The 13,410-nt window shown below is 48.1% G+C and overlaps 1 protein-coding gene across 2 annotated transcripts; it reads right to left on the reverse strand.

Moving 5' to 3' along the window:
* Positions 1 to 621: 621 nt before the first annotated feature.
* LOC134396199 (zinc finger protein 436-like) lies at positions 622 to 13,400 on the reverse strand. Of its 2 annotated transcripts, none has more exons than XM_063122609.1 (6): positions 13,351 to 13,400; positions 9,824 to 10,481; positions 8,914 to 9,025; positions 7,336 to 7,421; positions 5,016 to 5,121; positions 622 to 3,042 (listed from the first exon to the last, which is right to left on the reverse strand). In XM_063122609.1, exons 2-6 carry the CDS (start codon positions 10,253 to 10,255, stop codon positions 2,009 to 2,011), a joined length of 1,770 nt encoding a protein of 589 aa, XP_062978679.1. In that variant the 5' UTR covers positions 10,256 to 10,481; positions 13,351 to 13,400; the 3' UTR covers positions 622 to 2,008. The 2 variants fall into 2 exon arrangements, with proteins under 2 accessions (XP_062978679.1, XP_062978678.1); XM_063122608.1 differs by having other exon boundaries at positions 5,016 to 5,142.
* Positions 13,401 to 13,410: the final 10 nt, after the last annotated feature.

Genomic DNA, 13,410 nt, shown 5'->3' on the forward strand with positions numbered 1-13,410 from the left:
TGCTCTCATGTCTCCCTTCAATCTTCTCTTCTCCAGGCTAAACAGGCCCACTTCTTTCAGTCTCTTCTCATAGGGCTTTGTTTCACAGAATAGTAGAGTTGGAAGGGGCCTATAAGGCCATCGAGTCCAACCCCCTCCTCAATGCAGGAATCCACCTTAAAGCATCCCTGACAGATGCTTGTCCAGCTGCCTCTTGAAGGCCTCTAGTGTGGGAGAGCCCACAACCTCCCTAGGTAACTGGTTCCATTGTCGTACTGCTCTAACAATCAGGAAGTTTTTCCTGATGTCCAGCTGGAATCTGGCTTCCTTTAACTTGAGCCCGTTATTCCGTGTCCTGCACTTTGGGAGGATCGAGAAGAGATCCTGGCCCTCCTCTGTGGGACAACCTTTTGTCCTTTTAAGGGACAACCTTTTAACCTTTTAAGTGCTCTCATATCTCCCCTCAATCTTCTCTTCTGCAGGCTAAACATGCCCAGTTCTTTCAGTCGCTCTTCATAGGGCTTTGTTTCCAGACCCCTGATCATCCTGGTTGCCCTCCTCTGAACACGCTCCAGCTTGTCTGTGTCCTTTTTGAAGTGTGGAGCCCAGAACTGGACACGATACTCTAGATGAGGCCTAACCAGGGCCGAATAGAGAGGAACCAGGACCTCACACGATTTGGAAGCTATACTTCTATTTATGCAGCCCAAAATAGCATTTGCAGACCCCTGATCATCCTCGTGGCCCTCCTCTGAACTTTCACACCTCTACAACATCTCTCCTGCATCATTTAAGCTGGGGCGTCCATATGGAAGGAATGGCAGGGCTCCTGCAGCTTTAACTGTTGTGATGAAGAGGGAATTTCGCCAGGTGCTGCAGGCATACAAATGACACCGGATGAAATTCCCACCCCAGTCTCCCCAAAGCAGCCGAGTTTCGAGAAGGCAGCAACGGCACAGGCCCACAGGCTGGCTCCTTCAGCTTGGAGGGAGGGAATGGAGGTGCGAAGGGGGAGGGGCACGCTTCGCTGCTCTTCCTGCTCATGGGGGAGCTTCTTCCGGCTTCACGATAAAGCTGGCTCTGCCTATAACTCTGTCCCTCAGCCTGCTAATCTTCCCTGGCTTCAATGTGTAGCACATGCAAAGCTATGAGCTACTTAGGGGAGTCTGCCACCTAGTGACTGAAGATGCTATTGCAGGTTTTAATCACGCAGACACTTAAAATCATTAGAATGAGCACATTTTAAAAAACCAAAATAATCCAAAGGGGCACGCCCCTAGGGTCCCCTTAATATGCATGCCAAGTTTCACTTGTGTAGGTTTCGCAGTCTTGCAGCTGGGGTTGGACTCGATGGCCTTATAGGCCCCTTCCAACTCTACTATTCTATGATTCTAGATATGTCTACTGCCAAGAAATCCATCCCTTTTTTTGGGGGGGGGGTGTTTCCTGGATTTCCATGGGTCCCATAACTCAGTTTGCATTTGCGAGCCGAGGTTTCCCCTGAAATCTGGGAACTTTACAAAGCCCTTAACAACTTGGGACCAGGATACCTGAGAGAGCGCCTTCTCCCCTACCAACCTGCCCGGTCCCTAAGGTAATCCGAGGGCCTGCTCCTGGTGGTTCCACATAGACCCATCCTCGGATTGGAGTCCACCAAGGGAAGAGCCTTCAGCGTGGTGGCCCCCCTCCTATGGAATTCCCTGCCTCTGGAGGTCAGGCAGGTGCCAACTTTGTATTCCTTTTGGCGTCTCCTGAAAACATCATTATTAAAAACATTAAAAACATACTGTAACTAGTACATTAAAATACACCACACGCAGATAATCTATAAAAGCAGAATAAATCATTTTTCAATTACCAGGTGTCACAAAAAAACCCATTTCCGAGGCTTCTCATCCGAAAGGAAAAAAACTGTCTGCAATGCAACTTGTAGAGATTCTTCCTCATGGGGGAAGCAGAGAGCACGTGAAACTATACCTGTCAGATGTATTGTTATTTATTTTCTGAGCTGTATTATTATGTCTATTATTTAACTTGTATTATTACAAGATAAATAAGCTGTATTGGCTGTATTCTTTATCTTCTGAGCTTCGTTTGATATGAAGATACGATTTCTATCAGTGTTTCGTTCCACACATTCAGCGTTTCTGGGATTCACGGCGTTGTCCCTTGTGTGGATTCTTTGATGGTAAGTAAGGTTTGTGCTACGATTGAAACTTTTTCCGCATGTGGGGCATTTATAGGGTTTCTCCTCCGTGTGGATTATTTGATGTTGTGTCAGGTTACTAATCCTACTGAAGCTTTTTCCACACGTGGAACACTGATACGGCTTCTCCCCTGTGTGGATTATTTGATGTTGTGTAAGGTTACCAACCATACTGAAGTTTTTGCCACACGTGGAGCATTTATATGGTTTCTCTCCTGTGTGAGTCCTTTGATGGGAGCAAAGGTGTGTGCGGTGACTGAAGCTCTTTCCACACAATGAGCATTTGTATGGTTTTTCCCCTGTGTGAATTATTTGATGTTGGGTAAGGTTACCGACGTTACTGAAACTCTTTCTACACACCGAGCATGTGTAAGGCTTCTCCCCTGTATGAATTATCTGATGTTGTGTAAGGTTGCCAATCTTACTGAAGCTCTTGCCACATGTGGAACATTTATAAGGTCTCTCTCCTGTATGGATTATTTGATGTTGCGTCAGGTTACCAATCATACTGAAGCTCTTTCCGCATATGAAACATCCATAAGGTTTCTCCCCTGTGTGGATTCTTTGATGTGCGCAAAGGTGGGAACTCCACCAGAAGCTTTTTCCGCATGCTGAGCATTTATATGGCTTCAGCTCATCCTGAATTCTCTTTGGTATGCTAAGCCTTGTTTTATTAGTCAAGATTTTTGCAGACAGGGGGGTCTTCTTTCTCTCGTTTTCTTTGCAACGTTCTTGTTGGCCCAGGGTCTCATGAAAGTCTGCCTCTTCAGAACAAATGGATGTCTTCACCCACTTCTTTGCTTCAGTTTTCCTCCTCTGCCATTCAACCTTTTCTTTATTGTTATCCCTCCTTTCACCTGCAGGAATAAAGAAAGAATCTGATGAGGGAGAAATGGATCCTCCATTCAGGGAAAAACCCAATTAACTGCTGTGAGAATAATAGAACAGAAAAGAGTTCCGGTCATGCACTAAATGGCTCCTGGCTGGCATTCAACTGGCAGCCAGTGTAATGTATTGCAGGGCTGGGCAGAAGGTAGATCTCCAGATATTTTGGACCTCAACTCCCAGAAGCCCCTGCCAGCATAGCAAATGTTCGGAATGCTGGGAGTTGAAGTTCAAAACTCTTGGTGGAGATCTACTTTCCGCCCACCCCTCGTGCAATGTATTTGGATGCTTGACATGCATCAAGTCCCAGATTTGACCTCTAGCATCGACAATTGAAGGGGGCGAAACAGCAGGTGGGAAGTCCTTCAGCCGAGACCTTGCAGGACCGGTGCTAGTCGGAGTAGACCACCCTTCCCCAACCTGTGGCCCTCCACATGCTTTGGACTTCAGCACCAGTAAGCACGGCCAATGGTCAGGAATGCTAGGAGTCGTTGTTAGATCAATGTTCTTTCACCCAAGGACGAAATCCAAACAGCCCTTAAGCACGACTCCACCATTCCAGCGACAGAGGGTTCAAAAGCGCTTTATTGATTAGTAATCAAGGCCTGGTCTCTTCAAAGGGAGCAATCAGACAAAGACATTGGGAATTCAGCACAGCATTTGAGCCTGCAAGGGGCAGGGCCCAGTAGCAGCATAAACCAATCAGAACAGAACACTGGGGCATAGCTAAACAATTCTCATTGTTCTATAAACAATCCCTTTGCCTTACAGTAAGTTACAGAAAGTTAACTTTGACACAGGAGGACTGGAGCCGAAGCTCTTGTTTATGTTAGATAAGACAGATGCAAGGATGCACTCAAGGAGATATTCTCGCATGCATGACATTTTGGGCTACTTCACAGTTTCCTTTTTAAAAATGGAGGCACCTCTGCTAACATCGTAGTCCAAAACGCACGGAGGGCATCAGTTTGGGGAAGGCTGGCGCAGGCATTACCAGGCCAGAAGCACCAACAGCGGTTTCGTATGTTGAGTTGTTCCATAATGTTTGGTATTGTGTAGATTATTTCGCCAACGGTTTGGACACAGGCTATGAGAATATTTTTTATTTATTTATTACATTTATATACCGCCCCATAGCCGAAGCTCTCTGGGCGGTTTACAAAAACATAAGAAGAGTCGTGCTTGACCAGACCAAGGGTCCATCTAGTCCAGCACTCTGTTCACACAGGGGCCAAACAGCTGTCCACTGGAAACCCGCAAGCAGGACATGAGTGCAACAGCACCCTCCCACCCATTTTCCCCAGCAACTGGTGCACACAGGCTTACTGCCTGGGATACTGGAGGTAGCTCATAGCCATCAGGGCTAGTAGCCATTGATGGCCTTCTCTTCCAGAAATTTGTCCAACCCCCTTTTAAAGCCATTCCAAATTGGTGGCCATCACTACATCTTGTAGTAGTGAGTTCCATAGCTTAATTCTGTGCTGTGTGAAGAAGTCCTTCCTTTGATCTGTCCTGAATCTTCATGGGGTGACCCTTTTGGGTTCTAGGATTAAGGGAGAGGGAGAAAAGCGTCTCCCTATCTACTTTCTCCACACTATACATAATTTTGTACCCCTCTATCAGGTCTCCCCTCAGCCTCCTTTTTTCCAAGCTAAACAATCCCACCTGATGTAACCTTCCCTCATAGGGGAGATGCTCCAGCCCCTTGATCATTTTAAATGCCCTTTTCTGTCCTTTTTTCAACTATACAACAACCTTTTTTTTAGGTGCAGTGACCAGAACTGTACACAGAATCATGTCTAATAAACATTACGAATAAATAAAGGACCGTGGACCAGCCACTGATGACCTCCATAATGTCTCTTGAGGGATTTGGTACAGACAAAAAAAATGGCAGCAATTCCTGCTTCCAGGATCTATCATTGTGGCACGGAGAGAAGCTTACCCAGACAGGCCAGATTTCCGTAATTCTCTTCCATGACTTCCCTGTGCAGAGCCCTGTGGCCTGGATCCAGCAGTATCAATTCCTCCTCTGTGAAATGCACAGCCACCTCCTCAAAAGTAACCAGACCCTGGAAGAAGAGGAGGAGGAAGAGGAGGAAGAAGAAAAAGAAAAAGAAGAGGAGGAGGAGGAAGAAGGGGAGGAGGAGGAGGAGGAGGAGGAAGAAGAAGAAGAAAAAGAAAAAGAAGAGGAGGAGGAGGAGGAGGGAGGAGGAGGAGGAGGACGAAGAGGATGAAGAAGAAAAAGAAAAAGGAGGAGGAGGAGGAGGGAGGAGGAGGAGGAGGAGGGAGAAGAGGAGGAGGAGGAGGAGGAAGAAGAGGAGGAGGATGAAGAGGATGAAGAAGAAAAAGAAAAAGTAGAGGAAGAAGAGGAGGAAGAGGAGGAAGAAGAAGAAGAGGAGGAAGAGGAGGAGGAAGGAGGAGGAGGAGGAGGAGGAGGAGGAGGGGGCATTATTACATTGGAGCATTACATCAGAGAATCATAGAATAGCAGAGTTGGAAGGGACCTAAAGGCCATGGAGTCCAACCCCCTGCTCAATGCAGGAATCCACCCTAAAGCATCCCTGACAGGTGGTTGTCCAGCTGCCTCTAGTGTGGGAGAGCCCACAACCTCCCTAGGTAACTGGTTCCATTGTCGTACTGCTCTAACAGTCAGGACGTTTTTCCTGATGTCCAGCCGGAATCTGGCTTCCTTTAACTTGAGCCCGTTATTCCGTGTCCTGCACTCTGGGAGGATCGAGAAGAGATCCTGGCCCTCCTCTGTGTGACAACCTTTAGAAGAATCATTGTATCAAAGATGAGCAAAGTCCTTATTCCTCTCTAATTGGCATTAGTGAGACCACACCTGGAGTATTGTGTACGATTCTGGGCACCACATTTCCAGAAGGGCATTGACAGGTTGGAACAGGTTCAGAGGAGGGCAACATTATTATTATTATTATTATTATTATTATTATTATTATTATTATTATTAATTTATATAGCACCATCAATGTACATGGTGCTGTACAGAGTAAAACAGTAAATAGCAAGACCCTGCCGCATAGGCTTACAATCTAATAAAATCATAGTAAAACAATAAGGAGGGGAAGAGAATGCAAACAGGTACAGGGTAGGGTAAGGAGGCACAGGGTAGGGTAAAACTAACAGTAGAAAGTAACAGTAGAAGTCTGCACAACATCAAGTGTTAAAAGCTTTAGGAAAAAGAAAAGTTTTTAGTTGAGCTTTAAAAGCTGCGGTTGAACTTGTAGACGATACCGGGATTTGAGGACAGGCCCTGTGAGGACAGGCTGAAGGAACTTGGGAGACATGTTAGCAGTGTTCAGGTACATCAAAGGGTGCCACAGAGAAGATGGTCAAGAACTTTTTTCAATCGCTACAGAAATTAGGACCCAAAATAATCGATATATATATAAGAACATAAGAAGTTCCATGCTGGATCAGACCAAGGGTCCATCTAGTCCAGCACTCTGTTCACACAGTGGCCAACCAGCCATCGGCCAGGGACCAACAAGGCAGGACATGGTGCAACAGCACCCTCCCACCCATGTTCCCCAGCAACTGGTGCACAAGGCTTACTGCCTCGGATACTGGAGAGAACACACAACCATCAGGGCTAGTAGCCATTGATAGCCTTTGCCTCCAAGAATTTATCCAACCCCCTTTTAAAGCCATCCAGATTGGTGGCCGTCACCACATCCTGTGGTAGTGAGTTCCATCATTTAACTCTGCGCTGTGTGAAGAAGAACTTCCTTTTTATTTGTCCTGGATCTCCCACCCATCAGCTTCAAGGGACTGACCTTACAGCTACCTAGATTCTGATTAAATATAAGGAAAAACTTCCTGAGAGTAAGATCTGTACAACAGTGGAACGGTCTACCTACAGAAGTTTTGGGTTCTCCATCTCTGGAGGTTTTTAAGAAGAGGCTGGACAGCCACCTGTTACAGATGGTTTAATTGGTTTTCCTGGACATCGCAGAGGGTTGGACTAGATAATCCTTGTGGTCCCTTCCAAAACCACAGTTCTATGATCGTATAAGAAGAATATTCCTCCTCACAGATAATTTACCAGTCCAATCATTTAGTAAAAGTGAGGTGGAGACAGTGATCAAAGCTTCATCAGTTACTTTCAAAGCCTTCCTTGTGAGCACCTTTTGACAGGTCCCGAAGGAAAGGGTCAGACCTTTTCAAGCCCAGGGAGATGCACAGGAGACCCAGGTGTTCAGGCGACTTCCACACCATCCCCACAATTCTTCTTCTCCTACCTGATCAGGTGACTGTCCAGCCACCGTTTCTCCTCCTTCACAAAGAGGAGAAAGCTTGGGATGAAGCATCAGAGCCGTTTCACCACCTGAGAGGGAGACAAAGAATCATAGAATAGCAGAGTTGGAAGGGGCCTACAAGGCCATCGAGTCCAACCCCCTGCTCAGTGCAGGAATCCACCCTAAAGCATCCCCGACAGATGCTTGTCCAGCTGCCTCTTGAATGCCTCTAGTGTGGGAGAGCCCACAACCTCCCTAGGTAACTGGTTCCAGTGTTGTACTGCTCTAACAGTCAGGAAGTTTTTCCTGATGTCCAGCTGGAATCTGGCTTCCTTTAACTTGAGCCCGTTATTCCGTGTCCTGCACTCTGGGAGGATCGAGAAGAGATCCTGGCCCTCCTCTGTGTGACAACCTTTCAAGTATTTGAAGAGTGCTATCGTGTCTCTCCTCAATCTTCTCTTCTCCACGCTAAACATGCCCAGTTCCGTCAGTCTCTCTTCATAGGGCTTTGTTTCCTGACCCCTGATCATCCTGGTTGCCCTCCTCTGAACACGCTCCAGCTTGTCTGCGTCCTTCTTGTATTGTGGAGCCCAGAACTGGACGCAATACTCTAGATGAGGCCTAACCAGGGCCGAATAGAGAGGAACCAGTACCTCACGTGATTTGGAAGCTATACTTCTATTAATGCAGCCCAAACTAGCATTGGCCTTTCTTGCAGCCATATCGCACTGTTGGCTCATATTCAGCTTGCAATCTACAACAATTCCAAGATCCTTCTCGTTTGTAGTATTGCTGAGCCAAGTATCCCCCATCTTGTAACTGTGCCTTTGGTTTCTATTTCCTAAATGTAGAACTTGGCATTTATCCCTATTAAATTTCATTCTGTTGTTTTCAGAAGTGCACGGATGTTTGATCCCGTTAGCTGCCTGGGCTAGTTCAAGGCACTAGTCCTTAGTATCAAAGCCCTAAATGGCTGGGGAAATGCAGGTTTCAGAGAGAGCTTCTTCCCACATTTTTAATTTCTTTATATGGTCACTTATACCACACCTTCCCTTGCTCGATATCACCTGAACCTTCTACACAACAGAGGTGCCCGGGGTCCCAATTTGGCCGTCTGGAGTTCACCAGAGGACCAGGATCCCCTTTCCCCCCAAATCACCAGCCATTTGGGGGGTTCTTGGTTTGCCACAGTTTGTTTTCATTTTGCTTGCCAGGCAGATTGCCAGGGAGCAAAATGGCCGCAGTGTCTGCTGCTGCTGCTCCTCCTCCTCCTAGAGCAAGGCCTAGACAAGGCCTTGCTCTGGCCTTGTCTAGGCCAGAGCAAGAGGCAGGTGAAGAGACAGGTTGCCATGGCGAAGAGCCGGAGCGACTCTTGTCAGTGAGCCACTGCTGTGGTGCGGGCCCTCGGCAGGTGCCCGACCAGGCCTGTCCTTGACCCCGGCGCAACTTAAAGTGTTGTGGATGAATTCATTCTGAAACTAGGGGAGAGGCCCAGAAAGGAGCCTTTCTCCACCACAAGGTTGTGGGAATTATAACAGCGGTCGGCAAACTCGGGAGAAATGCAGGCCTGTTCATCCTCACCCGGGAAGGCGGCCCCTCCGTCCTCCTCCTGCACGGTCCACTTCTGTGCGGATCCCACCAGAGCCGCCTCTTTTGGGAGGAAATCGGCGGGACTTTCTGTCTTCCCCTCCACCTGAAATGGCAGCAAGGATCTCAGGCAAGGAAAGGGAAGAAGCATCAGGGTAGGAAAAGGGAGGGAGAAGCCAAAGGCTGGGGCACGAGGGACAAAACTCAGACAAGTGCCGAGGTTTTCAGGATGTGATCGATCACATTGAGCTTTTCTACACGAGGCTGTTAATTAGGGCGACCATATGAAAAGGAGGACAGGGCTCCTGTATCTTTAACAGTAATGTAGAAAAGGGAATTGCAGCAGGTGTGAAATGAAGTGGGTGAAATGCCCTCTTCATCACAACAGTTAAAGCTACACTAGCTACAGTAGAGTGGCCAGATACAAAAGAGGGCAGGGCTTCTGCAGCTTTAACTGTGTTGATGAAGAGAGAATTTCACCCTCTTCAATTGACACCTGCTGAAATTCCCTTTTCTATATTACTGTTAAAGATACAGGAGCCCTGTCCTCCTTTTCATAGGGTCACCCTAGATTAATCTACTTGCATTTTCGACACAGAATTGAGAGCCGAGCACGAGGAATGTTTTCTTTCCCGCTTTTCCGCTACCTAACCTCTAGATGGCACTGACGTATAGCAGAATGGCACGAATACCCAAGTGACAAAAGCAGTCACTTTCACTTTTACAATGAAATACCGCAGTTTCTCTGCTCTACAAAAATTTGCCAAGAGTGCTCTTCAGATACAGAAGTGAAACTGGAATGTCACGTCAACCGTGCGTAGGAAATGACGAGCGCACGATACATGCCTCGTGTAGAAAAGCCTGTTATCCGCCCCTTGGAACTACCAGGACCAAATGCTCTCACCTGCTCTTCTTCCTGCTTCTTGTCCTCTGCCTGGCTCAAGAGGAAACCTTCTGCCAGGGCCACTGCCTGGGAACTGGTCTCCGCTCCACACTCTCTCACCCAGCTCTCCATCTCCGGAGGCAGGACAGCCAGGAACTGCTCCACAATCACCAGGTCCAGCATCTGAGATTTTGTGCGCCTTTCTGGCTGGAGCCACCGATGGCAGAGTTTGTGGAGTCGGCTGCAAACCTCTCGGGGGCCCTTGGCTTCCTGGTAACGGAGCCCCCTGAAGAGCTGGCGCTCTACATCCCAGCTGCCCATGCCCTTGGCCAGGTTCTTCTGCACTGTTCTTTCCCAGAATGCTCCACTCCTCCCACCCTGAAGAGCGTCAGGGCTTCTTCCTGCTTCAGGCCCAGAGGAGTCTAGCTCCTCCATCTTCACTTTGTACTCCATGGTGGCTTCCTGGATTACTGAAAGACACCTTCTCCCCCTCTGCCCTCCGCTTGACAGTTTCCTCTCTTAAGGCAAGGACTGCTCAGGCAGGAGAAGCAGTGAAGGTGCCCACGAAGCAAAGCTGTGGTTCAGCGTGAGACGTATGAGTCCAGAGCATAAAAGTCGAGGCAGGAAGGTATTTGATCAGCGAATGCAGATGCTTCTAGTTGTCAGCTGGGGCTTCTCCCTGCAGGAAAGGAAGACATATTTTAAGAGTCAGTGGGAAACTATAGGCAGCTCTGCGGGATTTCTAGACCTACCTGGGGAAGCCAGGGATTGAACCTGCGACCTTCTGTATGCAAAGCAGGGGCTCACCCACTGAGCCACAGTTCTCCCACCTATTTATTTATTGCATTTTTATACCACCCAATAGCCGAAGCTCTCTGGACGGTTCACAAAAATTAAAACCATAATAAAACAACCAACAGGTTAAAAGCACAAATACAAAATACAGTATAAAAAGCACAACCAGGATGAGAACCACGCAGCAAAATTGATATAAGATTTAAAAGTAGAGTTAAAACAGTAACATTTAAATTTATGTTAAAATTAAGTGTTAAAATACTGAGAGAATAAAAAGGTCTTCAGCTGGCGACGAAAGCAGTACAGTGTAGGCGCCAGGCGGACCTCTCTGGGGAGCTCATTCCACAACCGGGGTGCCACAGCGGAGAAAGCCCTCCTCCTAGTAGCCACCTGCCTCACTTCCTTTGGCAGGGGCTCACGGAGAAGGGCCCCTGTAGATGATCTTAAGGTCCGGGCAGGCACATATGGGAGGAGGCGTTCCTTCAAATAACCTGGCCCCAAACCATTTAGGGCTTTAAATGTCAATACCAGCACTTTGAATCGGGCCCGGACCTGGACTGGCAGCCAATGAAGTTGTAAAAGGACTGGCGTAATGTGATCTCGCCGGCCAGTCCCTGTTCGTAAACGGGCTGCCCTGTTTTGTACCAGCTGAAGCTTCCGGACCGTTTTTCAAAGGCAGCCCCATGTATAACGCATTGCAGTAATCCAAATGAGAGGTTATCAGAGCATGGATAACTGTAGCTAGGCTATCTCTGTCCAGATAAGGGCGTAATTGGTATATCAACCTAAGCTGATAAAAGGTGCTCTTTGCCACTGAGTTCACCTGTGCCTCAAGTGACAGTTCTGGATCCAAGAGCACCTAAACATAAAGTAAGATTCCAGTCCTCATGGTTCTGAAAGAAGGCCGAATTAAATAGGAACACAGGAAGCTGCTTTTATTGGAAGTATATATGTGGGAGACCACCTCTCTCAGGAACCCTAGTTTTTATACTGAGCCCAGTATTGTCAACACAGACGGGCAGGGGCTTTCAGACCAGGGGTCCCCAGTTCTAGCAGGAATTGTCGGGAATGGACCTCTTGCATGCAAACAAAGCAGGTGCTCTACCACTGAGTTACGGCCCGTTGTCGTGCATTACAACTCCTCACTGGGAAGGCATTTGGCACGGATCACACCTCCCCTGAGGGCTAAATCTAGGGGTGGAGAAGCAAATCTAAGAACCTAAGAAGAGCCCGGCTGGATCAGACCGAGGATCCATCTGGTCCAGCACTCTGTTCACACAGTGGCCAAGCAGCTGTCGACCAGGGACCCACAAGCAGGACAAGGTGCAACAGCACCCTCCCACCCATGTTCCCCAGCAACTGGTGCCTATAGGCTTACTGCCGCGGATACTGGAGGTAGCACATAGTCATGAGGGCTAGTAGCTATTGATAGCCTAATGCCGCCTCCTTCGCCGCTCCCCTTTCCTAATCAAGAGCTGCTGAGACATAAGAAACCATATGACAGTACTTGCCCATAGGGAAACATAGGATCAGTCCCTATGAAGAGAGACTGAAAGAACTGGGCATGTTTAGCCTAGAGAAGAGAAGATGGAGGGGAGACATGAGAGCACTCTTCAAATACTTAAAAGGTTGTCACACAGAGGAGGGCCAGGATCTCTTCTCGATCCTCCCAGAGTGCAGGACACGGAATAACGGGCTCAAGTTAAAGGAAGCCAGATTCCAGCTGGACATTAGGAAAAACTTCCTGACTGTTAGAGCAGTATGACAATGGAATCAGTGACCTAGGGAGGTTGTGGGCTCTTCTCCCACACTAGAGGCCTTCAAGAGGCAGCTGGACAAGCATCTGTCAGGGATGCTTTAGGGTGGATTCCTGCAGTGAGCAGGGGGTTGGACTCGATGGCCTTGTAGGCGTCTTCCAACTCTACTATTCTATGATTCTATTCTATGATAATACTTGCCCATAGGGAAAATATAGCTCCCCATAGGAAAACCATACTTGCCGATAGAGAAACATAGGACAGTGTTTGCCCATAGGGAAACATAGGACAGAACTTATCCATAGGGATCCATAGGAAAGCACTTGCCCATAGGGATCCATAGGACAGAATTTGCCCATAGGGAAACATAAGACGGCACTTGTCCATAGGGAAACCATACTTGCCCATAAGGATCCATAGAGAAACCATGCCTACCCATAGGGATCCATAGGACAGAACTTACCCATAGGGAAACATAGGACAGAACTTATCCATACGAAAACCATACTTGCCCATAGGGATCCACAGGACAGTAATTGCCCATAGGGAAACACAGGACGGCACTTGCCCATAGGGAAACCATACTTGCCCATAAGGATCCATAGAGAAACCATGCCTACCCATAGGGATCCATAGGACAGAACTTACCCATAGGGAAACATAGGACAGAACTTATCCATACGAAAACCATACTTGCCCATAGGGATCCACAGGACAGTAATTGCCCATAGGGAAACACAGGACGGCACTTGCCCATAGGGAAACCATACTTGCCCATATGGATAGGACGGCACTTGCCCATAGGGGAACCATACCTGCCCATAGGGATCCATAGGGCAAGTGCTATCCTATGTTTCTCTATGGGCAAGTTCTGTCATTTGTTTTATTATGTCCCAGAGCTGCCTCCCTCCCCTCCCCTCCCCTCCCTTCCCCGTCCTCCCCCTCCCCCGGCGCCCCTCTTCCTCCCCCCCCCCCCCCAAAGCCCTTCGCACTCACCAGACGCGCCCTTGCCAGGGGACCCGGGAGCGCGCTGGACAGGAAGCCGCCGCTCCTCCT

The sequence above is a fragment of the Elgaria multicarinata genome, chromosome 3 (assembly GCF_023053635.1).
Source record: "Elgaria multicarinata webbii isolate HBS135686 ecotype San Diego chromosome 3, rElgMul1.1.pri, whole genome shotgun sequence".
Classification (NCBI taxonomy): Eukaryota; Metazoa; Chordata; class Lepidosauria; order Squamata; family Anguidae; genus Elgaria; species Elgaria multicarinata.

Bases quoted from the DNA above. Each gene is read 5' to 3' on its own strand.
- LOC134396199 (XM_063122608.1), bottom strand. From the start codon at position 10,255: ATGGAGTACAAAGTGAAGATGGAGGAGCTAGACTCCTCTGGGCCTGAA. The intron at 9,026-9,823 runs GTGAGAGCATTT...CTGCCATTTCAG, and splicing joins AGAAGCAGGAAGAAGAGCAG to GTGGAGGGGAAGACAGAAAG. The intron at 7,422-8,913 runs GTGAGGATGAAC...TCTCCCTCTCAG, and splicing joins CGGAGGGGCCGCCTTCCCGG to GTGGTGAAACGGCTCTGATG.